Source organism: Phragmites australis, chromosome 6 (assembly GCF_958298935.1).
Source record: "Phragmites australis chromosome 6, lpPhrAust1.1, whole genome shotgun sequence".
Classification (NCBI taxonomy): domain Eukaryota; kingdom Viridiplantae; phylum Streptophyta; class Magnoliopsida; order Poales; family Poaceae; genus Phragmites; species Phragmites australis.
The window spans coordinates 5,297,812-5,324,910 of NC_084926.1; the positions used below are offsets into that span (position 1 = coordinate 5,297,812).

The 27,099-nt window shown below is 44.0% G+C and overlaps 5 protein-coding genes across 6 annotated transcripts; 2 read left to right on the top strand and 3 right to left on the bottom strand.

Annotated features, from left to right (window-relative positions):
* Nucleotides 1–2,402: 2,402 nt before the first annotated feature.
* LOC133920375 (peroxidase 31-like) lies at nucleotides 2,403–3,644 on the bottom strand. Its single transcript, XM_062364994.1, has one exon. The coding sequence runs from the start codon at nucleotides 3,531–3,533 to the stop codon at nucleotides 2,502–2,504; it is 1,032 nt and encodes a 343-aa protein (XP_062220978.1). The 5' UTR covers nucleotides 3,534–3,644; the 3' UTR covers nucleotides 2,403–2,501.
* Nucleotides 3,645–4,142: 498 nt separating this feature from the next.
* Nucleotides 4,143–10,042, bottom strand: LOC133921273 (chaperone protein dnaJ 16-like). Of its 2 annotated transcripts, XM_062366079.1 has the most exons (11): nucleotides 9,570–10,040; nucleotides 9,097–9,220; nucleotides 8,940–9,022; nucleotides 8,752–8,863; nucleotides 8,563–8,667; nucleotides 7,972–8,022; nucleotides 5,461–5,547; nucleotides 5,272–5,380; nucleotides 5,045–5,193; nucleotides 4,891–4,944; nucleotides 4,143–4,820 (listed from the first exon to the last, which is right to left on the bottom strand). In XM_062366079.1, the coding sequence occupies exons 1-11, from the start codon at nucleotides 9,728–9,730 to the stop codon at nucleotides 4,530–4,532; spliced, it is 1,326 nt and encodes a 441-aa protein (XP_062222063.1). In that variant the 5' UTR covers nucleotides 9,731–10,040; the 3' UTR covers nucleotides 4,143–4,529. The 2 variants fall into 2 exon arrangements, with proteins under 2 accessions (XP_062222063.1, XP_062222062.1); XM_062366078.1 differs by having other exon boundaries at nucleotides 5,045–5,380; nucleotides 9,570–10,042.
* An 8,909-nt stretch (nucleotides 10,043–18,951) lies between these two features.
* LOC133921274 (protein JINGUBANG) lies at nucleotides 18,952–20,671 on the bottom strand. Its single transcript, XM_062366080.1, has one exon. It carries the CDS (start codon nucleotides 20,552–20,554, stop codon nucleotides 19,343–19,345), a length of 1,212 nt encoding a protein of 403 aa, XP_062222064.1. The 5' UTR covers nucleotides 20,555–20,671; the 3' UTR covers nucleotides 18,952–19,342.
* A 3,176-nt stretch (nucleotides 20,672–23,847) lies between these two features.
* LOC133921276 (metalloendoproteinase 3-MMP-like) lies at nucleotides 23,848–25,344 on the top strand. The gene has a single exon (XM_062366081.1). It carries the CDS (start codon nucleotides 24,105–24,107, stop codon nucleotides 25,212–25,214), a length of 1,110 nt encoding a protein of 369 aa, XP_062222065.1. The 5' UTR covers nucleotides 23,848–24,104; the 3' UTR covers nucleotides 25,215–25,344.
* Nucleotides 25,345–26,274: 930 nt separating this feature from the next.
* LOC133921277 (uncharacterized) lies at nucleotides 26,275–26,872 on the top strand. Its single transcript, XM_062366082.1, has one exon. The coding sequence runs from the start codon at nucleotides 26,385–26,387 to the stop codon at nucleotides 26,655–26,657; it is 273 nt and encodes a 90-aa protein (XP_062222066.1). The 5' UTR covers nucleotides 26,275–26,384; the 3' UTR covers nucleotides 26,658–26,872.
* The last annotated feature ends 227 nt before the right edge of the window (nucleotides 26,873–27,099 follow it).

Sequence of the window (27,099 nt, forward strand, 5' to 3'; positions counted from 1 at the left end):
CCATGTTTTTTATGAGTAAATTTGGTAAAACTATAGACACTTTAATAAAATTATCATAAAACTACATATTTAAAAAATAATTTTACAAAACTACAGATTTTTTACTAGTTTTATCATAAAAATATATATACTTTGACAAAATTATGATAAAACTACAGATTTAAGTAATAATTTCATAAAATTACGGATTTAGTGTCGATTTTATCGTAAAACTACATATATTTTGGTAAAATTATCGTAAAACTATATATTTAAGCAACAATTTCATAAAATTACAGATTTAGCACCTATTTTATCGCAAAACTACATATTCTAAAGGAGTTGTTATTTTCCTCATTACCATGACGATCAGACTCTGCTTACAGTCTCATAGCAGTTGCCAACTCATGAAATAGACCGTTTGAGAGCTCATAAAAATACATATACTTTGATAAAATTATTGCAAATCACAAAATTACAGATTTAAGCAACAGTTTCACGAAAATATAAATTTAGCACCAATTTATCGTAGAACTATAGATTCTATCGCATACTTGTTACATGATGAATTGGCCCCACATGCATTCATATGAACTCTCAGACAGTTCGTTTCATGAGCTACAGCTGCTGTGAGATTGCAAGCGGGCCCCGGTTGTCATGGTAACGGGGCTAGAAACAGCTCATTTAGAATATGTAGCGTTGCGTTAAAATCGACGTTAAATCTGTATTTGTAAAATTATTGCTTAAATCTGTAGTTTTACAATAATTTTACCAAAGTATCTATAGTTTCGAGGTAAAATCAACATGAAATATGTAGTTTTGTCAAACTATCTGTAGTTTTGTGATAAAATTGATTTTTGTAAAACTATCATTTAAATCCATAGATTTACTATAATTTTATCGAAGTATATGTAGTTTTATAAAATTTACTCTTTTTTATTTGTGAGAGCATATACATGATTTGTAAGCATGCATGCACTTGATAGCATTTGGGTGCACTTGTGTCTGATAACGCAACCGTCTATCATTCTTTTTGCTGTCCTCATTTCATCCTATATGCATTTAGTTATTTTCTACGATTTTTCTTAGACTTTGGTAAGCACCTCCACTCTGTCCCCTCTATTTCCCACCACCGCTATAGTGATGGGGTTGGCTTACTCACCAACACTTGCAGGTTTGCACCGACCATCACGCCCTTCTCACTGTCTTCCAACGACATTTACATCATTGTTATCACCCACCATTTAGCTAGTATTCAACTCATTTCTAACACACACATACAATTAAACCCTAACCTTCACCTCCTATCATCATCCGCTTCGGCGATACCAAATAAGGCTACACACTTGGTTTTAATGTACATGCAAACCTGTTCATGATTTTCATTGCTTTACTATTCCAATGTCTTTTGTAAAACAAAATAATAAATGAGCAATAGTAATCGCATGGGACGATCATGTTATTTTTGACATTCCAATCAAGGTTGTCTCTTGTTATTGAGCTGCATGCACCAATCAATTTATCTAAAAACTTAATTTGATGGAAAAGGTGGACAATTCAATTATACTTCAACACTTCCCATCATGTTGAGGCTCTCTCAAGCCTCAAACATGAAAATAGGAGCTGGCTACAATTTTTGTTTAATTGCATCTGCTAGGACTTGAACACGAGATATCTGTCTTTGATATCATATTGAGTTGCATACATCAAACCAGTTCATAAAAATCTAAACTAATAAAAAATAAACAATTCACTTATACACTCACATCGCTAGCCAAGCCTTGACGAGCCAAATTAGGACAATCTATGATAATACACTATTTGGAATTTATCATGTCGATATCCTTAAGCATTTCAACAAATATCTAGAAAAATATCTTTGAAATGCAATACTTATAATTTTTTCTTAATGCTAATTATGTAGCTTTATGTATTATGAGTACTAAACTTTGCATGGAAGCGTGCAGCATTGCTTTCATCAAAGGCACGGTACAAGAACCCGTGTGCACTTTGCAATATCCGCTAGGTGGTTTGGCGGCTTCAGTTCACCTATGACGTGCACGCCCGAGGAACTAACCAATCAGAAGCGCGCTAACATGCTGCCGTGGCCTTGGCCGTAGTCCATGTAATCAATCGCAGTCACGTGTCAGAAACGAAGAATCGAATCATTGTCATATTTTAAAGGGATCCATATTTTAAAAGAGAGTTCTACTTGAACAAAAAAAAATGCAACAATGTGATGATATGCGTGAGAATACACATGATTTAGTCGCAAAGATGAATGAAAGGAAGAAACGAACTCATTCTTACAAATAACAATCAAAAGTCATTTGTTTTTCACAGCACACAGATTAGGACTAAATCACGCGATCCAACGGGAAAAGGACATAACACATTTCCGCACGAATCTTAACACCATCGTGACCGCTGCAGGAAGGCGAAAAGTGCTCAAGCAACGCATTCGTCGTCGTATCACACTGCTCGGACGCCGATCAATCGATCGGCAGAAAGGCACGCACGCATCACTTGGGCATGGGCCCGTGGTTGTAGGTGTCGCAGCGCCGCCTGATCTCGCCGTCGGCCCCGGTCTTGACGCCGAGCAAGCTGAGCTTCTCCATGGCGCGGCCGAAGTCGTCGAAGAACGTGGTGGCGTTGGCGGCGTAGAGCTGCACGAACGGCTTGGTACGTGGGTCCGTCCAGAGTTCCTCGTCGGTGCTGAGCAGGCCGAGGCCGCGCTGCAGGTTTAGGAAGTACATGTTGTCGAACTTGCCGGGCGTCATGATGTCGTTGAACGCCGCAATGGTGCTGTCGTTGAGGTAATCCTTGCACGCGACCTGCAGCCCCTTGGCGTACGACGGGTTCATGCTCGGGTCGAACGGCTCCAGTTTCCCGCCCTTGTCGCGGTAGTTGAACAGCCGGTCCGCGAACTCCTTGCAGTGGGAGAAGCCTAGCGTGTGGGCGCCGGACAGCGCCACCAGCTCCTGCACCGTGAACCCCTTGGCGGCGAACATCTGGATGAGGCGGTCGACGGTGAAGTTGGTGTGCGGGAGCTCGACGTCGGGCGCCGTTGGTGACGAGGAGAGCGAGTCCTTGCGGCCCAGAGGGACGGGGTACCGGGGCCCGCCGGTCATGGTGACCAGCACGCGCGACGCCAGCGCGAGGATGTCGGCGCAGGACACCACGCCGGGGCACTCCAGCTCCAGGGCCAGCTTGGCGCGCGTCACGGCGTCGAAGGCGTCGCCCGGCAGCGAGTGGTTGATCTCCGCGTCGTGCTCTGACTTTGCGAACTGGTTGGATGCGATCAGCACCGACGCGTCGCACCCGCTCACGAAGCAGTCGTGGAAGAAGACGCGGAGCACGGCTGCCGCCGTCGTCGGGTTCGCCATCTGCTTCGACTGGACCACCTCCGCGATGATCCGCTCCGCGCGCGGGCACGACTGGCTGTAGTACTCCGCCGTCAGCTTCCCTCCTGCCGGCGGCACCGGCACAGGCGGCTGCCCGCGCGCCGCGCCGGCCGAGAGGGCGGCCACGAGGAGGAGGAGGGACAGGCGCATGGCTGATATCTCGTGTTGGTACGTCGCTGTGCGTATGGTTCTTGGTAGGTTCCCTCCTGGCGTTGAGGCGTGCGTGTACTGGTCCAAGAAATGCGAGGAGTTGGAGCGGCTGTTCTTGGAGGCAATGGAGGAGAGCGAATGGAGGCGAGCGAGCGGCGGGGAGAGGTTCGCGGGGGAAGAAGAGGGGAGCGGCTGCTTGTAACGCGTGTCTCTCGTTCTGGTCTTTACTACATTTAGCTTACGGCCAACCTTCAAATGTTGTGGATCTGAGCCTTTTGTGGCAGAATACGATATTACCTAGAAAACCATAAATTATCGGCTATTGAAACAATAACGATCAAGTTAATTGCACCGTTCCTGTTACTGAAAAATGTTTTAAGTAACGTGTTTTATTGATAGTTCAGCTATTGGATACAGGCTGCCTATCGTTTAAAACTATACAAGTCAGAAAAAACCATCAAACGTTATTCCTTCATTAAGACATGAGGCACAAAGTTTCAAACAGCATGATACGTCGATAGATTGCCTCATAAAAAATGGATAAAATATTTATCGTTAAATCATGGATCACAGCATCAGAAGTTCAGAACAGATCACGCTGGACAGTAATTGAACAAATGTGAACTGAATTCTGGCCGCAGTGTACAACATTACACACTAGTAATACCTCTTGTGTACATTCATCAGTAACCGTCTAACTTAAGATCGAAATACAACGGTATCAGAATACCAATAAGGGTCCCAAAAACTACGTGGTACATTTCTTTACATCATTTCTGAAACAGGTTCCTGACTTTTCAGGAAACAAAATGGTAGTACAATCACGGGAAGAGTAGATGTACAAGGCTGCATGTTTCCGGTGGTCAAATGGGAATTGCTTCTTGTTTCCTGAGAGCAGTAAGCTCTTGGGAACACCTACTGGAGGTGATATCTCAAAACAAAACAACAGTGAAACGATACATTAAAATACTCAGCAGGGCCAGTACATTAAAATCCTCAGCAGGGCCTTCTCTTGTCCACTTTCAAATGAATGCTGAACCACTTCTTCCTTCGAAGCCGATCTTTAGGTTTCTTTTCCTTTTTATTTTTAGGACCTTCATCATCACTTCTGGATCCCTCCTTGGGCTGACTCTTTGATTTCTTTTCCTTCTTTACAGTTTGGTCATCATCACTTTTGGACCCTTTAGAGGGTGATTTCCCTTTGTTGTTACTGGAACTCTGCTGCAGAGTTGGGTTGTTGGTATAGGATGCATGAATTGCATTCCTTTCCTTTAGAAGCTCATCAATCTACGAAAGAAAACGTGAAAAGTCAGACCATGGTGAGAAGCACAAATGACGGTTTCATAAGTACGCATACCGTTTCCATTTCCTGAGAGTATCTGCTGGTCATCTCAGTGAACTTTGCTAAAACCTGCCAATTTCAGCTGTTACAATGCTGATTTTGAACATTAACACTGTACGTGCAAATAGAGAACATGCAAAAACAAACCATTTAAAAGTGAAGTCCTTACCTCCCTATACTCAGACTCAAATTTAGACAGCTCAGATCGTTTTGCGAGTATCTTTGCCTCCACGCTTCGTAGCTTCTCCTTTTCAGCAGAGAAGGGTTTAGCACATACAACCTCTATAGTATAGCTCGCACTTTTGAAGAAATTATCACCTAAAAAATGATTGATTTTCAATAGATTGTATATTGCCATGGATAACTGAATATGGCATACAGCAGACAATGATGTACCGTAGACAGCGAAGTAATGGGTTCCCGCTTTCAGTTCATTTACTTCACATGGTTGAAAGCCATCCAATCTTTTAAAGAATGCACTATCAGGATCCTTCGCACTAGCAGCCTAGTAGTAACTGGAGCTTGTTAAAGACAGTCCACAAAGAAACACATGAGAGGCAAAAAGGCACTAACTTGTATACTCACCAAATTATTTTGTTCAAATCGATACACAGGAAAGCCAAGGAAGAACATCCCAGAAGAAGTAACTTTCCCAGTCTTTGCACTATCTTCCTGCACAAGGTTGATAGATGTTAGCTAAAATCATGCTGAAAAGAACCTAAGATTGTCAAACAGCGTATATTTAATTCAGACATGGCAGTAACTTCAGAAATAAGTTAGTAACTATGAAGCTCTTTTCTAAAAATGTATCTGTTGTATGCTCTTGTAAGGCCCCACGTACATACAGGGGCATACTAACTGCTTGGGTTGTCTCTCCCTTTATCCAATAGGGCTCAATTGAGTTCGTGGGGTTGGTTCCCTAGACATGATATGTGAGTCAACACCGCAACTACATGCAGGATTAAGTTGACAGCATGCATACACACGCCTGTGTAGTTGTATAAACTGGTTCTAGTCAGGGTTCAGGATTAAGTTGTCAGCATGCATACACACGCCTGTGTAGTTGTATAAAGTGGTTCTAGTCAGGGTTCGCAAATGCTTTGAAAACCGGATGAAAACTGCGAAAACCGGTCAATTCAGTCTGCACCAAATTCTGAATTCGACCGGTTTTCAAATTTGAATTGAAAAATTCAAAAAAAATCACAAAAAAATTCTAAAAATACTAGAGACAATTCTAAGACCTTCTATAAAAAAAATTAAAAATAATGTCCTTTGCATCATATTTCATGGAGAAGAAGTTTGGATAAAAAGAAAAGGCGTGCTTTAAAAGCGTGTAGCTCATTTATTAACTCACGTTAAGGAAAATATTAACATGCAAAAACATATTTTTTGTGTGTAGGGTATACCTTAAGAGGATCTATAAAATTAGTTTCACTTCATTTAGAGTTTTCTTAATTTCTCCATGATTTTTACAAAGTTCACAAGCATAAAGTAAACATGTCAAGAAAAAGCAATGTAATTAACTTTTTCATGTCTACTATTATTTTTCCTACACAAAGCATTGTTTAAGTAAACTAATAAAAATGGTTTCACTAATTTTGGGGGTGTGATGGATTATTTATGAATTAATCTAGTTGCAACACATTTACTCAATCTTGCACGTTACAATAACTATTTCATGATTTCATGTATTTTTAGAAGATAGAGGATCATGTAACAAGACTAAAAAAATTGGTTTCATGATATTTGGATTAGCAAATAATTGACTATGCATTTAATTAGGTTTAGAAAATATTTTTTCTCACAGAAAATATACAACTTTTTCATGAGTATAAACTTTTATCCTGTAGATCATGTCACAAGGAAACCAACAAAATTTGTTTCACTTGATTTGAAGCTCAGATGAATTAGTTATCGATTTTACAAGGTTGAGTTATTTTTTAGTTTTTCTTGAACTTTACTAAAATTCGATAAAACCGAACGGTTTTCAATGGAATTCAAGCGGTTTTCGATCACAAACGAAATGCGGGAAATGCAATCGGTTTTTGGTAGAATTCGATCGGTTTTCAGTTGAATTCGATCGGTTACCAAATGGTCAATTCAGCCGAATTTTGCCTTGATCAAACCAGTTTGACCAGTTGAATTCGGCCGAATTCTCACCGAATTTCCACCGCATTTTCCAATATTCGCGAAAATCATGAATTCGTTGACCTTCGACTTTCGCTTGTCAAACGAATTTGTAAACCCTAGTTCTAGTACCCCGAACATTTGTATATTAGTTTAACTCCACAACAGTGGAAGTAATACCCTCATACAGTATCAATCCTTGCAGGGCCAGATATTACAGTTCTCTCTTAGTTACTGCATTGCACAACAGCTCACTGTGTGCCACGATCAGAATCAGATTGCTTCAGCCAATTGACTGGTTGTTTAATTTGCAGCAAAATGGAGTGGCAGCAGCTATTTTGGTACTCCGGTAAATTTATACAAGCCTCTAGATGGATCATCAGACCGCATTTAATACGAAGTTGATTAAGGTTAACGGTTAAGGTAAACACAGTTATTGGGGGACTATGCAGGAAAATGTGTAAGGTCAAGGCCCCTGGTAGTATCTCTGAACCAATAGATGAGTCTAAGGAACATATTTGACATTTACATGAAATCACAAAAGTAATTCCTACAGGCCATCCAATACAACATTGACCCCATGAGATTGAGAAAAGATGAAACTAACTCATTATGTCAGGATGAGAAATTTCACAACCAAAGATATTACTGCACTGTCAAATAGTAATCATGTCGGGGGCCTCACTTGGCCCACGCAATCAATTCTTTAGAAAGAACAGTTACCAAACACATCTACAGGGATAAACAAAGATACATTGGTATTCACATACTATGCAGTTATGGCAGTACAATACACTATAACTATTCCACGGCACCCTCAGCCCAAGGTTACAGCAAATCAAGAAGATCTAAACTTATAAGAAAAGATCTCTTTCTCTCATGTTTGGCAGGTGATAAACTAGTAATCAATAGAACTTCCGTTTTTTTACTTTGGACTTACAATGATTAGCTGACTCACAATGCACATACCTGTAAAGCAAGGCTTAATCCACCATTTTCTTCAGGCTCAAAATATAGCAACTGAAGAGGGAAAAAATATGCCTTAGGTGAAGAGATGTGAGGAAACTTGCAACAGTGCCATTACACAATATATCAAGTACTTGATTATTTAAATATTCTATGCCATGATAACATCAATTACTCAAGAGAACCTACCAATCATCGTGAGTTAATTAATAACAATGGAAGTTCAATCATCTTCACAGTTCTCACTAAACAAACAGCGCAGATTCTTCTAGAGAGTGTGCATAATTGCTGTTTCATTTATTAATAGCACATAATACCCCAAAAAAATGTCAAAATGTAACAAATAATCCATTCTGTAAATAACAACCAAATAATTTACTTGTGGAATATTACATTTACAACAGAGAAGGCAATGCTAATCAGTTAACTGATTAAATGGAGTGGTTACATAGCCAACTCTGTAAGTAACAAGAAAATAGTTTATTTGTGGAATATTATGTTTACAACTGAGAGAAGGCAATAACTGATGTAATGGAGTGGTTATGTGGTCAAAAGGTCATAAAAGATCAATGCTAACGGTAAGTTGGCACTAACCTTAAATTTACTTTTAGCAGTTGAATGAACTCTACACACTAAGCCCATTTTGGCTTCTTTGTCTGTTATGTCCACAGAATAAAAGTGAGCTGACTGCTTTTCCACCTGCCAACATGTGTAAGACATATGATACATTACAAACTAGTAAAAGAAAATGCACGGAGAAGAAGTGACTGGATTGTTACCAACCTTTCTACATACATATTCTCCCAGCTGAAGCTGAGAAATCTCTATTGACCCGTTCAATGCCTCCTCTAAAACTGTTGCTGAAACAGTGGTCTTGATTGGTACACCTAGCTTGCTACACAAACATAGTATCATTACATAACCAGGCAAATAATACTGAATAAAGCAGCTATATATCATCAAAAAGCTACCTAAATAGAGCAGCAAACACTGTATTTACAGTATTGAGACTTGATAGGTCCAGCTCCAGTTCTTGACTATCTGCTTCAATGGCCTGACCAGTAACAAAACCATTGCAGTCACACGAAAACAATCAGCTCAAACTACTCAAAACACGCCATCAATCACCTCAAATCCCGACGAATCATACTGGCGCCTCTTATCTGGATCTGAAAGGATGTTGTACGAGAATGTGGCTTCTTGGAACTTCTCTGAGGCAACAGGGTCGTCTGCATTCTTATCTGGATGGTACCTACAGGGCAGTTTTTACCAGAAAATACTCAAACAGCTGCACTTTCCGTCCATCAAGTTACCATGAAACAAGGTAGCCAAACTACCAATTATCTAGACCAACTCAGGACAAAGCCTTGTTTGTTGTTTCAACCTAATGCACGATTCAAAAGGCTCCCTAAAACTGCTTTCTTCTGTGGTTGCAGAAGGAGGGAAAATTATTCAAAATAAGCAAATATTAAACAGCATACTCAAACTTCGAACAAAACTAGCATAAAATACGAACTATTTCACAGAAATTTTGAACACGATCTTTCCCTCCTGAGCACAAGAACAGCACGCGAAGTGTCCAAATCGAAGAGCATACTTACTTGAGGGCCATGCGGCGGAAGGCGCTCTTGATCTCCTGCTCGGTGGCATTACGCCCCACCCCCAGCACCTCGTATGGGTCCCTCCTCTGCGCCGCCGCGCCGGCAGCCGCCGCCGAGTCCCCCTTCTCCGCCTTGAACGACCCAAACTTGGGCCCCGCCATGGTCACCGCCGCCGCAACGTCAACCAAAACCGGCCACCCCCAACCCCCGAAAATCTAGACACCGTTCGGATCTTACAGCGGCGGTGAGGAGCTCGGGTCACGCCCACCCGCCGCGGTCTGCGGCGGTGGGGGCTGAGCTCCGGTCAACGGCAGGGCGGCAGCCGCTAGGGCTTCGCCGTCAGGAAGGCCGGCTGACGAGCTCGAGGCGGCGTGGATTCGTGGCTTCAGATAATTCGGTGTGGCGAGGCGAGGGGAGAAGGGAAGCAAAGCGCGGCCGACGAAATGGGTGGGGGACACGAGGAGGGAGACGCGAGCGAGAGGGCGAATTAATTTAGGTGCCGACGTGTGGGCCCCAGCGGGCAGTGGGCTGCCTGGCTCCGTCTTACGGGGAGGTGGCGGTGCGGTGCCCCGCTCGAGCATGGTGCCCGTTACCATGTCGTTGTCGGAATCTTTTTTAAATAATAGTATTATTTTATTAAAAATTTGTAAAAATATAATTTAAAATTGTAAAATTGCAGATATATGTGTTAGTTAGCACTCCGATTATCGCACATATCGGCAATGTGAATGTTTTGACATCTCATCTTCTTTACACACGTGGATTTGGACATAAGGGCTTCAACATATAAAAACTGACATGACATGTTAGCACTATGTGTGCTAACAGATTCAACTGCTCGATTTATAGTTTTTCTTCAAAGTTCACTGAAGAGCGAAACATGTCGGCATACCGTATGTAAATAGGTCATGTCGGTGATACACGAAGTGTTAACAGATCTGGTTGGTTCTTGTGTGCCAACAGGCTCTCTCCTATGTTGTCAAATGGGATGTTGACATTTTAATTATTGACTAGTCATCTAATAAACAATTGAATTGTTGATTGGCAATTATATCTGCAATTTTTTATTTTAAATTATATTTTTACAAATTTTCAATAAAATAACATTATTAAAAAAATCGTTGTTGTCGTGCCGCTCTCCAGGTTTAACCGTTTAAACTATCAAATGAGTGGGTGGGCGTTCGAGGACAGGTGGGGACGGATCAGTGAAGGACTTGAAGTGTGGACTAGCACTCATCACTGATGCAGTGTGATGCCTGATACAACTTTGCACTTGATTTATTAAGAAAGTGTGGACTTCCTTAAACTATTTTGACTGAATCTTAATAGATTTCGACTAAACCTTTTTTTTGTTAAAATTAAATTCTCCGTACCATTGCAGCAAGCAGTTTTAATCACTGAACAATCTCATGATTCAGCTTTAGACATATACCTTTGTACTTCACAATTACTCTAGTGGAAAATTTAGTCATTTTTCTTTAAAAACCAATCTTTAGTTGTACTTTTCCACCGTAAGTGCAACTGAAAGGGGTTAAAGGGGAAAGAGAAAACTAGGGGCTGATGAACATCTGTTCATACTTTGGCTTGTCTAAAGCAGCTGAATTTGAGTGCAAACTCGAGTTCTGTTTCACCCATACCATGTTCCACATTGCAAACAAAGATTGTCTTACAAACGGTGATTAACTCTCAGTGAAAGTAGTGGCAGATCTAGAGTGGCAGAGTTTAGATGGGTCTAAGACTATCCTGAGATTTGATCTAAATTTGATTTACTATACGGTTTAACCGACAGTTCGTTTAAAGAAAAAAAAAAGCTTGATTGGATACCTACTTTACTAAATCTGCTACTGAGTGAAGGATAACAAATGTTCAGCTTTTCCCAGCAGATGCTCCCACTAATCCCACACAACGTGGTCCAGAACGATAAGTTTCTCTAACGCAACAAGGAAATCAACAGGCACAGTGTAGGGTGCTGTGCACAAACAGATTCAAGGCCCCACTGCTTGCCTGTACAATTGTCGGGTTACAACTGAAAATGGATTGAACAACAGCAGATGGTGCATGATTGACATCAATGTGGTCCACGGCTTGGCAGATTGCATCTACCTACATGGCAAATGGGATAAAAGAAAGAGAGCTGCCATATCTCAATCGACTGAAATATATTGGATTTACAGTCGACAATTCTTCACCGTTCGATCTTCATCCTAGCGCCCTCATGATTTCTTCTTCCTCTAGACAAATCGCTCCTTCTCTCTCTTCACAGCGCTGGCCGCCCACTCTCTCCCTCAGCTAGCCCGTCATCGCCGGGCCGCTTCCTTGTCTCCCCCACCGCACCGATGTCACCCGCAGCCGACGGCGCCCCGCCTCGCCACCCCACCAGCTGGCCGTCGCCACCACATAGCCGGCCGCCTTCCAAAGCCATCCCTCTAAGCCCGGCAGCTGACGAAATCTCCCTGGAGCAAAACCCCCACACTAATCTTCAGTCGACTGATGAGGAGGAAATCTGTAAAAGAAAGCGCTCCAAAGAGATCGCGCAGCGCAGATGGCGGTTGGCACCAGGAGATCAATCTATCACCACATGATTTCGTGCTCAGTGTCAGCTACTCTTTCTTGTGAAGGGCGCAGGATATGCAACCGGATGAAAATAGATGTCCAGTATCTCTGCTGAACACATGGCGAAAACCGCAGAACAGAATGACTCTGCATACAGCCCCACTAATTTCATCATGCATCCAGACCTGTCTTGGTAATTGATGTGGTTTTCTTCCCTGGGCCACAGTCACCAATTAAGAATCTTTTGATAAGTAAACCTCCACCTGTCTCTTAACTGAAACTGGAACACAAGTTTTCTTTCCTCCAAGATAACCCATAGCACCAGACCTGAAAATTTTCAGCAAAATCACAAGAGAGTTAGTGTCATTACAGAACAGTAAAAGAGTACTAATTGAACGGTACGGAGATGGGCACAAGCTATCAAAGTATACACGCTTTATATATTCACATTTCACACTGCTAGAATACTGCCTTTTTGGAATAATACGTAAGTATCCTTCATGCCTTTTTCGAGAGAAAAAAAAAGTAAGTATCCTTCATGTCAGTAATAGATGAATACAATTAATTCAAAGTTTCATGGAAAAATATTAGCATGAAAATTCATCGGGTCATTGTGTCATAATCTTTGACACCGAGTTATAAAATGGCGATGATTTGCACCTGTCCATCAATAAAGATGGACCAAAAAAACTCATACTGAAACAATTGGTAGAACAAATGCTATAATGCAAACTTAACTTGCTGTTTCATATATATAGATATGCATCAGAGCTACCCTGTCCTTTTAAAAGGAACATTTGTGTTCACCAATAAGGACTTATATCTGAGAGCATTTTTCCGCGATAGCATCCACATGCAATTAGGGCTACGGGAGTTCTCATTTATAAAACTTCACTGTTCCCACAACTTCCTACATATACATAGCATTATTCTCATTGTTTCATCAAGAACCGTCAACAGTTCACAATCCTGATTTCCAGATGCGGAACCAGCTATGGATCAAGCCCCAGACTGATCTATTCAAATTTTAGATTAGGCCTAAAAAATCTACTATTTACATAGTAAATATAACTAAAAATTGGACCCATGGCCTGGGCTGAAGTCCAACCTGCCATGAGCCTGAGTCGGCTCCTGCTGATTTCATATTTTGAAAAACTCACTTCCGCATAAGAAATCTAAACAGAGTTTCTAACATGGATACTACCAAGATTATCTGATCCAAATGCAAAAACAAATGCTAGCACTCCATATCATAACCAATTCACCTAAAAAAAACGTTCCCATATAACAAAAATATATATGTGCAAGTGGACTCATATATAATAGGAACAAGTTCAATTCACCCCCTGAACTTGTCACCGAGTCTGATTTACCCCCCCAAGAACTCAAAAACCAGAAATGTTACCCCCCCCCCTCTCCCCAATCACTCAAAAACCATTAAAATTATCCCCTCCGTCATTTCAAAGTGGTTTCTAAGGTGGTTTTAGCTTATGTGGCAGTTGATCCCATATGTCATAAGGTTAATTAGATTTATCCATGCTATCACGATTTTGCCTGTTTTGAAAAATACCTTTACAAAGGTCGATATTGGAATCATGGCTCATTATTTGTATTTCTAATGATGCCACTGGCATACATATTTTGCATGAATTCAGTGTGTATTGGATAAAAATGCCCTCATCTTCAACCTTGCCTTCTCATCCTCTCACCCAACCCACCTCCTTGGTGTCCTTCTGCCTCACCTCCGTTTGCCCCTTCACCTCATCCCCCCTGGCCTTCTGCCTCCCCTCCGGCTGTCACCACCTCCCCACGCCCCCACCTACTGGCTGCCCCTCCGCCTTCCTCCGGTGGTCTCTCCACCTCAACTTCTCCCAGAAGCAGAAGGATCAAGGATGTATTGAAAATAAAATGGATTATGCATGTGCGAATTGCAGTAACACCACACAAGCATGTGTGAATGAGTAGTTAAATAGTACTCATCATCTCATAACATTTAGGGTAACAATAGTAAATTAGGAAATATTCAGCCAAACAAATCTCGATAAGTACTAAGTGTCATTTCCATTTTCACAGGGAAAAAGTACTCCCTCGGTCCCTCCATTTCAAAAAATTAAGTCCTATAATTTTTCATTCTTATTAAGAAAATATAAGGCGGGCCTGCAACTGCAAATTCAAAGAGAGATATTTTCTCTTTTGGCCTCATTTATTTTTCATGTCTCTTGAAAGTTTATGAGTAACCATTCATATTTCACTCTAACTCTCTATCATATTCCCAAGATATTTACACCATGTTCAGTTCCCTCTAGCATTCTCTTCTTTTTATAACCTCATTAATATATATGTCAATCAAGATGCGCCTTGTGGAAATAGATGGAGTATTATACATATGGAGGCAGAATTGATCAAGGAAAAATAATTGGTTTATATCATTTTGAAATAAAGCATTTATTAGTAAATATTTTTGCCGTATAGACTCTAACTAACGAATGAGTTGTCTGGACTATTGGTATGCATACAGATGAACATTGTTTTCAAAATTAACTAGATATATTTTTGTTGTTTATTTCATTTTATCTAAATTGTGAAACATTCAAATTTTAGTACACATAACGGTACAAGATCCTATCCAAAGGGAAACAGAGTAAAACGATTATACGAGTAGTCTTTTGTTCTCACCAAAGTATAAATAATTCTAGCTATTCCTTCAAAAGATATGATTTTGACTAAAAGTTAATCTAGTTGCTAAGTAGAACCCATCAACAAAAAAGGTAAAATCACTCTCATGTTTCATACTTTTGAAATATTCACAACGTATTAGCTTCTGGAAGACTTGTGCGAGGAGAAAATGCATCGGCCTTGGATGGGCCGAGGTGGGCTTCAAACTAGTAATGTTGTGTTGCACCACAAGTAAGGTCATCATTAGCTGAACAACCACAACATAATCTTGATTAATTCCTTGACCTTTTGGTCATGTACGCTTCAAGTGAATGAATATTTTCTTCACCTTGAACCTGCCTTCTTCGGTGATCAACATTGTGTCAAGACTTAGGTTTATAAAATAGAATCCAGTCTTATGGAGGACAAAAATGATGAGTAACAGTGATCTAAATAATATCTTGGTTGCATCTGTGATGGCCCAAAACGTCTCTCAATTGTTGAGTTAGGCAAATATTCTTGTTTCACCATACAAACTTTTTTTGCATAAGATAGTGGATCGAACTTGAGTTACATACTTGATTCATCAAATACATCTTCATTTGACAAACCATTGATTGATTGCACATACCTGTGATCAAGAAAATGAATCAGGTGGATTCTAAAAGGGGACTCTAATACTGGTTTTTTTCCATAGGGTGGTCAATGGTAGGAAAAGAAAATGTTCCATTTTCTCTCTAGAAGATGGTGCTACAGTTATTTCAGGAGCAACAGATCTAAAGAATTATATTGAGAGCTACTATAAATCCTTATTTGGTAAGGAAAACAGAGAAGGTCTGACTTTATCGGCTGATATTTGGTCTGAAAGTGGCTCTTTATCACCTGAGGAGGCTAATAGTCTTATTCAACCTTTTTCTGTCAATGAGATCGAGAAAGCTATTAAAGAGATGAGATCCACTTTTGCTCCTGGCCCGGATGGGTTCTCAGTTTCTTTCTATAAATATTTTTAGGAGCAATTGAAATACACTTTGGTAGAGATGCTTAACCTGTTTCATAAAGGTGAGTTTAACCTCCATAGATTGAATTATGGGTTGATTATTTTATTCCTAAGCTGAAAGAGGCTAACAATATCAAACACTATCGACCTATCTGTCTTCTGAATGTGGACTACAAGATTTTTACCAAAGTTTTGACCTTGAGGCTAACTCCTCTAGCAGATAAAACCATCAACAAGTACCAGACTACCTTCATTCCTAGGAGATATATTCTGGATGGTATTGTCATCTTGCATGAAGTCCTGCATGAACTGAAAGTGACCAAAAAGTCAGGGATCATCCTGAAACTGGATTTTGAAAAGGCATATGATAAGGTGTGCTGGAGTTTCTTAGAGGAAGTCCTGAGAAGGAAAATTTTCCCAGATAAATGGATTGACTGGATCAAGCAAGCGGTGGAGGGTGGTAGAGTTGACATTAATATCAATGGCTCCCCTGGAGAGTTTTTAGAACCTTCAAAGGCTTGAGACAGGGTGACCCCCTTTCCCCTTTTCTTTTCGATTTGGTGGCAGATGCTCTCGATGCTATTCTCAACAATGCCAAAAAAGAGGGGCTGATAAAAGGTCTGATAACTAAGTTGATCCCTGAGGGCATTACTCACCTTCAATATGCAGATGACACTATTATTCTTTTAGAGCTGGATGAGTAGTCAGTGGTTTATACAAAATTCCTGTTTTATTGCTTCGAGAGTCTGTCTGGTCTGAAAATCAACTATGAGAAGAGTGAGGTGATGGTGGTGGGTGCTTCTGACATGGAACAAACTAGAGTTGCTAACATGTTTAATTGTAAAGTGGGCCTCTTTCCTATAAAGTACATGGGAATTCCTGTAAGTGATAATTGCTTGAGAGTTAAAGAGCTGATGTTTGTAGGGCATAAGGTTCAAAAGAGGATGGGTACATGGCAGTGCATGTACCTCTTCTCTGGTGGTAAGACTGTCTTGATTGAATCCTGCCTGAGCTCTATCCCTATTTACACTATACGGATGTATCTTCTTCCAGAAAGATGGATTCCTCAAGATCAAATTTCTTTTGGCATGGACAAGGGCAGAAAAAAGAGGTATCATATGGTTAAGTGGGAGGTTTTAGCTAGTCCAAAGGAATATGCTGGACTGGGTTTTACTGACACTGGAGTGATGAATGTTTGCCTTCTATCCAAATGGATTGTGAATTTGGAAAGAGGTGATGGGGGCCCTGCTTGTGACCTTTCGAGGAATAAATACCTAGGAGATGGAGGTTTTTTCAGTTGTAATAAATTTATAGGTTCTCAATTCTGGAAAGGTTTGTGTGCTATTAAGAAATATACGACCTTGGGTCTGGTCTATATTTTGGGGGATGGAAAGAAAATCAGGTTTTGGCATGATGTTTGGTTGGACTCATGTCCCCTTAAGATCAGTTTTGAAAAACTTTTCAACATCTGCTTCCAACAAGATGCAACAGTTCGTCAAGTCCTTGGTCAGGGTTCCACTAATCTCACTTTTAGAAGATCATTTGGCCCTCAGGAAGTGAAAGAATAGGAGGTTTTATTGTCTGCCACTAGTAGTATTAACTTGTCTGATGAACATGATTCTGTCATCTGGGCCCTGAATGAATCTGGGAAATTCAACACCTCCTTTTTGTATAAGCACTTACTTTCCCAGGAGTTAGAGATGAGAGGATGATGGAGATCTGGGATTGTTATCTGGCTCTAAAGATTAAGATCTTCTTATGGTCCCTTCAAAAAAATAGGATCTCCTTTGCTGATCAGCTAATTGCCAAAGAGTGGAAGGGTGGTGATTGTTGCAAACTTTGCGGTGCTAAAGAGACTGCGGACCACATTATGTTCCAATGCCCTACTGCTCAGTTTGTTTGGTGTGTTTGCCGTGATGCCCTTCAGTGGCTTCATTTGCCAGATTCTCTGATGCGCTTTACAGAGTTACTCCTTAATGCTAGAAGTTATAAAGATCATTTGCTTCTTATGTTTCTTCTTGGATCTATTTGTTGGACTCTTTGGCTAACTCGTAACGATTTTGTTTTCCAAAACAAGATTTGCGTTTCCCCTCAGGCGATCATATACAGGGTGATTTCGTTCATGGGAAGGTGGATGGTGCTGGCTAAGGTGGGCGCTCGGAACAATTTGGATGATGTAGTGCAAAAACTGAAGAAGGAGGTGGATGATATCCAACTGCATCTTTTGTTGACTTGGATCCCTTCTGGGATCGGCTAGTTCGGTTCTGATAGCATAGCGTATGTGTCTCCTTTTGTATAAAAACTGAGAGGGAGCTCTTGCCGCTTGTTGTTTTGAGTTGTTTCTTTATGGAGATGTTTGGTAGAGGTGGTTTCACACTTGTTAGTTTGCTTTCCTGTTAGCAAGTTTAATGTTGTGGACTATATTTGTTTTCTATAAAGCGGGGTCATTGCCTTTGGTCTAAAAATTGTAGACCCTTTTGAGGGTTATAATTTAAAATCTGAATTCACCTATTTTTTAGTTCGGTCAGAGGAGATATCATACTCGGAACGGAGACGGCCTTGAAGAAAAATCTGAAACCAACTTAGAAATGTACAGAACAGGTTGTACTTTGCTTCCATCAATACATCTCGTGTATTGGTCAGTATATGCGAGGCTCGCCTCCCTGGGCACCTTCCCCCGTTATATTTCTTCCCCGTTCATCCCATTGCTGCCGCATCCACCCCCTCTTATCTAGGAAGCAAATTTTATAGGATCATATCCTACGAAAAATCTTCTCACGTATTCACTCATTCTCTCTTTTCTTTAGACTAATAATTAGATCAAGAGATAGATAATATAAATAAGTCTTACGAGAATTTTTCTAGATAGAATCCTATATTTTGCTTTCTCATATAACCCCACAAATTCCTCTCCGTCAGCTTCCGCTGTGAGCGGGCTTATGAAGAAGTTACGCGTTGATTGACTCGTAGTTGCTTCTGATTCATCATATGTATCGATCGTTCTCAAATAAACACCGGATGCATTCCCTTGCAGTCGCTTACCACCGGAAGGAATTCTAATCTTGGGAATGCAGTCTGGTAGCACCGTCCGTCATACAGTTCACCGGTGCGTTTTTATGCGTTCATTCACTAATTCATTCATAAACTAGGAGAAACTTTTTGGTTGAAATTTTCGTTTTTATAGAAGATTGCAAGGGATTCCGGAGAGAGGGTAACAAAAATTCTTCTCTTTTCCCCCTCCTCCCTCAGAATCAACGAGCGGGGCATGGTAAAAGCAACAACCTCTACATCCTCGACACCGTCTTCAACTTCAAGAACAGCGGCGGCGGCTGCTACCACGGCTTCGACGGCCTCATGTTCCACGAGAACCGCACCACCCTCAGCCACGACGACTGGTACTGCCACGCTCTGCCGCCACCTCCCTATGTGTACACCTGCAACCTCCCGTACGCCAACCGAGGCTCCGCTCACGCCCAGTCCTACGCGCCGGTGGGCGGCTCCAACATCTGGATATCCAAGAAGACCCTGGGCACATGAGGCCGTTGACGTATACACGAACTGCTCCTGGTTATCTTTGAAGCAAGCAAGGAACGAGCACGCTCCAAATCTTCACTTCACCGTCCAGTGCGCCGCTGCAAACAAGATCAGAACCGCCACCATCACCACCACCACCTGACGAGCCCTCCTCCCAACCGCCGTCACGTCCACACACCAGCGCCAAGCTCTTCACGGCCGCGCCATGGCCTTCCAGGACGGCAAGGCAAGTGTACCCCGTGTTCCCCGCTTCCCGCCTCCACACCCTCACCGTCCTATCCGCCGACCCGCTGCACACCACCTCCCAGGCCGCCGCCAAGCACAGTATCGCCATCGCGTGCCCTCTGAGCGTGCCGGTGGCCTCCATGCGCCCGGCGCCGCCTTCCGCGCGCTCCCACACCACCACCGACCGGTCGCACGCGCCGGAGTAGAGCACCTTCCCCTCGACTCCTAGAGCGAGCGCGTTCACCGCCGACCTGTGCCGCTCCATCGTTTGTACGAGCACGTGCTTGTTCTTCTGCTCCGCGTGGCGCCTCCACGCCTTGATCTTCTTGTCGGCCGAGCCCGTGTACACGTTCCCATCGGGAGACACCGCCAACGCGTTGATGGCATCGTCGTGCGCGGGCGCGATCGACTCCACGCACCGGAAGTCGGGCAGCCGCCACACCTTGAGGCTCCGGTCCCACGACGCCGAGTACAGGAGCGCGCCGTCCGGGGACACCGCGAGCGCGGTGACCGCGTCCACGTGGTGCACCCACGTGCGCCTCCGATGCCGCCGGACCTCCACGTAGCTCCACGGGAGCAGGCAAGTCCGCAGCCGGTCCACAACGATAGGCAGGACGGCGCGCAGGACGAGGCGCCGGGTCCCATCCTTCCGGCTGCCGACCCGCCACGCTCTGATCTTGCCGTCCTGGTGGGAGCTGAGGAGGAGGCCGTTGCCCGCCGCGAGAAGACACTTCACGGAGCTGTTGCTCGAGGCAATGACTGTACCGCTGCGACTGTCGTCATCCTGCTGTTCCTGCCTGCTACTCGCGTCGTCCAATGGCCACACCATGATGCGGCCGTCCGACGAGGCTCTGTACAGCGAATCGCCGTCGACGGCGAGGGCGGAGACGTATGACGAGTGGCCTCTGAGGGAGGCGACGCATTGATGGAGGGAAGGGCTTACGTTTGTGTCACGGGTGCCTAGGGAAGGTAGAGAAGGAAGGCTTGGTTGCGACGAGAGCGACACGGACTGAGAGAGCATAGCTTCTGCAGGCTTTGTTCTTGCTCACCAGTGGAATTCATGGAACTCAAGACCATAATAGGCCAAAAGGATATCTCCAAGGGAGCACAACAAGACGAAGGGCGGACATTTGCTAATGGGGTTGCGGCTTTGCTTTTATGTGTAGTGAATTCAGGGTTCACTTTACTGGCTGAAAACCGACGATAAACCCGGTTTATCGGTTTTACATTGGATACCATTAAAAAAATAAACCGGTCTAAAAAAATTTAGATTAATTTGAGTTTTAAAATGTATATAATATTGGAGTCACAAATTATTGCACAAATTAATATCTAACATATTGGTAGAGTGCATCACTTGTTTCTACGAGGTCCTAAGTTCAAATCCCTCCCTCCTCTTTTGATTTTCTTTCTTTTTTAAATCCTAAAGTTGTAAATCTAAATTTTGAATTTGAAATCATCTCTCATAAATGTCTCTACATTCTAAAAAGAATGGATCATAGTAAAAAACCACTTATCAGTAGTATTTGAATTTTGTTTATTTAAATTTTTGTTTGAATTTGTCTAATAAATTAACAGTGACCTCTGGTAAATTTTATTTACCGATAAGATTTTGCCTGATTGTGATTGTGGTTAAGAAAGCTGCATATGAACTCCTTTATCCACACACTTGCCACTTGGTTCTATGCAAGAACATGAACCCATCATGCGAACACATCAACCAATTCCAAATGGCAACAGCTTAGCTCTTCTAGAGAAAAGGGACAGGCCAGAGTGCTCTAGAGTGTGACAGCAAGATCTTGGTGAAGTGTCTGTATCAGATAAAGAGAATTTCACCACCAACGGTCAAAAGTGAAATCATATGCCCCCTAGTCCTCATTCACTAGCCTTCACTGGATAATCCAGGTAAAATTCTGAAGAGGGCATGCTCTTATCCACGCATCGACTGACGGAGTTGTCAAAGAAAGAAGAGCGTTGGAGTGGGGCAACAGTGGCCACTGCGTGCCGCGTGCCGGATGCTTGGGGCAACGGAGCCCAAGCAGATTACCTTTTTGCCTACTTTCAAGCAAGCAAGCAAGCGTATTTGCATTCTCTTCTACACAAAAGGTGATCTTGTAATGATCCGGGGCATGTGCTGCTCAATATATGCATAGCCCATAGCTCCAAAAAGAATATATGATTAAGATCAAAGGAGAATTGTAATTCTTTTCTTGGACAACCTAATTAAAAATTAGCATCTGGGAAAAAAAACTTGACTCCTGCACCAAAGTAGACAGTTCCCCAGCCGTTTTCTGAAGGACAACACAGTGCCAACGTAGTTTTCTCGATTGCGATACACGACTGTACACTGCACGCGAGTGAAAACATTACAAAAGACACCAGCAGCATCGCAGGACAATATATTGTCTCGCACTGTCTCAGAAGAACCAACCTGAAAATTGTTTCCTAGTTGCTGCCTGACCTTCCTGTCATCCTCACCGTACACACATAATTATTGTTTTCTCGAGAGGCATTGGTCTCAGAACATGTACTGCGTTGCTGTGCTCACACTCGATAAAAACAATTGGGGCTTGGAAGCACATGGTGGCAGGGTTATTTTCTTTGGACCAGACGGTGTAAATGAGAATATAAATGCCGATCGCATCAACAGCAACGCGAGTGGTGGACTCGCATCCGGTGTTCAATGGATTGGAGACCTACTTGAGGAGCATGACGAGACAAGCAGAAAGTTTCGCATGAGTACAAGACAAGCCAACTTTGTTCGTTGTAACTGTGATTACATCTAGTTCAAGATAAGCTAGAGGAAGACAGAGTGACAGACAGCATAGGACCACCTATCATCCAGCTCGAATTTGAAGTCTCTATGCATCGCGAGAGGCACTCAAGTTGATAAGGGCATAATTACCTTGTTTCCAGCTTCTAGTTGCTCATGACTACAAATGTTTTTTTTTTCCGCTATGAAAGCTAAGAAAAATCCTTGTTTCCTCCTGTATTTCTTATGTTCGTTAATTCAGAGTTTCAGACGATGGTTACAAAGCAAGTTGCTGCCTCTTGTCGCCCCGGGATGGCCTTTTCGTTGTAGTGTAGCTGGGAGATTCTAGCCGATAAGTCAGACCACTCGCTTGGTCAAGAGTTGTCCACTTAGCATTTGTAGGAGGTTAGAGACGGACATATTCTAATCGCCATTTTGCAGGCGCGCTGCTCCAGAACAGTCGATGAGCATATGATGGAAGCAAATTCTATAGCGCTCTGTTTAGAAAGACCCTCGCGAGACTCCATTAATATTATCTATCATGTGATTCAATGGCTAAGCCAAAAAGAAAAAAAAGAAGTAAACACATATTATTATAGAAAAGAGGGTTTTTCGTAGAATATGGTCCTATAAAATTTCCGCATCTAATAATTGAGAGATCCAGCTGCTCACGGTCTCAGCCAAGTGTGAAAGTCCTTAGGGGGCCTTAAAATGGAGGCCCAACATCTTATCCCATAAGGCCCAAAATGATAACATGCTATCACATGATAATTAGGCCTAGAATTCAGACCTGAAGTCCGAAGTCTGAACCCTCCTTATCCGCCGGATGAAAGCGACCTGATGAACGGGTATCAGATATTCTCCAACCGCTCAAAGCTGAAAGTCTGCAACAGATAGGAGGTTGATTACTTCATCCTTTCAGTAACGGTTCAAAGCGGCTAATGTGCAGCTCGCGTTAAAAATTCGCATACATTAGAACTCAAGAATCATTTTTCTTTTCTCATGTGTCCCTAGGGCTCATCTGAATCAGGCAACCAGAAGTTCCAATTGTATTTCTTTTGGGAGGTTCAAGAATTACTTTTGTTTTAACCTAGCATCTCCGTTTGTAACAACCGAATGGCCTGCTTTCCCACTTGCATAACTTTCGTCAGCTGTTTGTTTTGTGATCTTGTGCAAAAGGGATGGATATAACTACTGCCATGTCGACATGTCCTGGCTAACTAGAAGCTATTGTTCCTGTGTTTCTGATTGACAAGTTGCTGATTCAGATTTCAGAGACGTCTGTTCTTTTGCATCTTGTTTATGCATCTTTGGGTCGCAGTTGGAAGAAATGATAGCCATACCCACACCATAATGTTACCCTGACTTCAGCCTACGACGCTTCTAAATTCTGACAACTGGCGCCATCATCCTTTTTTATTTTTGAATAATGATCGCCATCATCCTTCGCGTATAGCTCACCGGAAGCCATCACGCAGAAGCTTCTTTGCCGGTGAATGTTCAAAAGCAAACCGCATTTTCAACTCTGAGCCCGTCCCATCACGTAGATCACATTGGTAGCATGACGGCAACTCGTAACAAACACAAGGCCACATCCCCTTTTGATCTTGACCAAACGGAGCCGGCCAAACCACACGGAAAAAACTGCGACGTATCGACTCAAATGGATGGTTATGTTCCCGCTTCTTAGCCGGCTCCCCGAGCGGCCGGCTGACCACGCTGCTCGCGGCCGACTTCGTGGCAAGCCTTAAAGCGTACGTGACAGCTTGGGCTTGCTGCAATTGCTCAGCTCATCTAAGACGAATTCCTCTGCTTGCTGATGACTTCGGCAATGGGCTCTCCCCATGTGTCTCGAGTTGCCGCCGTCGCGGCGGTGATGGTGTTCGTGGTAGTCTTGCCGGCGTCGGCCCACCCGTCCGGCTTGCCGGCTGAGGCGCCTCCGTTCCCGAACCCGTGGGCTGCGTTCCAGAACCTCTCTGGTTGCCACATGGGCGAGGAGCGGAAGGGCCTGGTCGGGCTCAAGGACTACCTCAGCCACTTCGGCTACCTCCCGCCGCCGCCGCCGTCATCCCCGTTCAGCGACGCGTTTGATGAGGACCTGGAGGCGGCTATCGCGACCTACCAGCGCAACTTCGGGCTCAACGCCACCGGCTCGCTGGACCCGTTCACCGTCGCGCAGATGGTCGCCCCGCGCTGCGGCGTGGCCGACGTCATCAACGGGACGTCCACCATGGGGAGGAGCACTTCGGACGCCCACGGCAGGCACCTGTACGCGTACTTCCCCGGCGGCCCGATGTGGCCGCCGTTCCGGCGGGACCTTAAGTACGCGATCACCGCGACCTCGGCGACGTCCATCGACCGTGCGACGCTGAGCGCCCTCTTCGCGCGCGCCTTCTCCCGGTGGGCCGCGGCCACGAACCTGCGGTTCACGGAGACCGAGTCGGGGTCCGACGCTGACATCACGATCGGGTTCTACGCTGGCGCGCACGGCGACGGCGAGCCGTTCGACGGGCCCCTGGGCACGCTCGCGCACGCGTTCTCGCCGACGGACGGGCGGTTCCACCTGGACGCCGCGGAGGCGTGGGTGGTGGGCGGCGACGTGTCGCGCGCGTCCTCGCCGGTGGCAGTGGACCTGGAGTCCGTGGCGGTGCACGAGATCGGCCACCTTCTGGGCCTCGGTCACTCGTCGGTGCCGGACGCCATCATGTACCCGACGATCCGGACGGGGACGAGGAAGGTGGAGCTGCAGTCCGACGACGTGCAGGGGATACAGAGCCTTTACGGGAGCAACCCCAACTTCAAGGGCGTCACGCCAACGTCGCCGTCGACAAGCAGCCGGGAGATGGACAGCAACGCGGCCGCAGGTTTCCGGCCGGGTAGTGGTTTTCTTGGGGTGGTTGTGGCAGTTGGCCTGCTCCTAGTGCTGTAGTCATTATCATTTTTTCCGACGTGTCACGTCCTTCATCGTTTCAGTTTCTTGTTCGATTAGTTTATTCTTGGATAGATTCTTGTGTACATACTATGACTATTACGGAATAATAGATCACATAGTTTATATATCTATTTTCTGTCAAACACGTTTGTGTATGAACAGTAAACTCTCCTTGCTGATACCCTAAGGACATTAAAACTCTTGCGGCATTCAAGGTTTGGAGCCTCATGTGTCTTGTAGTTAGAGATGAGAATTATCGCCGATATTTGTGTAATTTAATTAACCTTCAAGTCCCGCTATTATTTTAATATAATCTATGGCTTTTTAAAAATATTAAAAGTTCATGTGGATCGGCATTCGTCTTGCCACTGGCGGCTGCCCTGTTTTGATCAAGAGCTCAGTATGGCGGCACCTGCGCTGTTTTGGTCAATTGTCGTCCGAAACTTCTATGCTCCGTCAGGTCGTCCGTTTCCCACTTCGTCCTTGAATGGATTAACTAGTGCTCCATGACTTGCATCGCAATTCATGAACACATAATATGGAGTAGTTATAAGCACTTACGAAATCCATCATTTTATTATTCACACACTAAAAGTCCGATACTAATACATTGTTGTCCGTCTTTGCCATGGTCTCTACGTAAGCTCCTACGTAATTTGTCGATGGACCTTTCACGCGTTGCTTTTGTCGATACCTGGCCGGCCAACTTGGACACGCGGAAGTAACATCGTTACTCGTATCAAAATTTGTAACAAGCAAGCCTCTATTTTATTTTTAGATTCAGGAGCCTCTGTTTAACAAGTCAACTTAGACTTCTTCGCGAAACATAATCAAATTAGGCAACCGGCCGGTTCCCGCGTAGAACATCCGACTTCTGGAAACCATTCGGATTCATTCCAGGCATCCCCTGTCCACGCTCAGCCCGACCGCGTCCGCCCAGGAGGAGACCGACATGTGGACCAACCCTCGCGTTGGACCCACTAGTCGGTCACAGTACGAACGGAAGCTTCCGAGCCAGAAAGCTGGTCAAAACGGCCTGTGCTCCTATAAAAGCCATCCTCCCCCTTGCCTCTTGGGCTCCTTGCCTTTACCGCAAGAAAGCAACACACGGTTTCTCGAATTTTCTTGAGGCAACCGTCGTCTGTGCCTCCGTGGTCGATCGGATCCATGGAGCGGAGCAACTCGTTCGGCACTTCGTGGGCGGACCAGTGGGACTACGGCGGTGACCCGAGCCCCGGCACGCGCGGGCGGCAGGACGGCGGCAGCGGCAAGAAGCAGGGCACGGTGGAGAAGACCAAGGCGGCCGCGGCAACGGGGCTGAGGAAGGCGAAGGAGGGCACCGCGAGCGGGTTCCAGTGGATGAAGGACAAGTGCCAGAAGAAGAGCGGCGGCGGCAAGAAGCAGGGCGCCCAGGAGGACTCGGGGATAGCTGGGTACTAGAGATAGTCATCAATCTTGGCTCCATGTGCCGACGGCGATGTCTTTGGTTACGTTCTCTTCGCTATTTGATTAGGCGATGGCTGTTGTTTGCTGTGTCATACTGGGTATTAGAGATAGTCATTGATGTGTGAGTAGTTCGTTGTTGGATTTAGTTGTCAACTCCCTGTAAATGATCGTTTGGATCGTTACTATTGATAGGCTCTTTGTTCTGTACAGTCTACTGCTCACGGTCGATCTGACGAATTTTTTTGGGGTTAATTGGTTCGAAGTTCACTTCTTTTCTCTTCAATCGCTGCCACGGCACCGAGACCCAACGGCAATCAGAACTTCAGAAGGCTGCCTCCGGTCGGTGCTTTGTAGCGCTATAGCTGCAGCACCTAGGAACCATGCAGGCTTCGCCGTCTGTGCCAAGTCAAAATCAGTTTCTTGGGTGCTCAGGTGA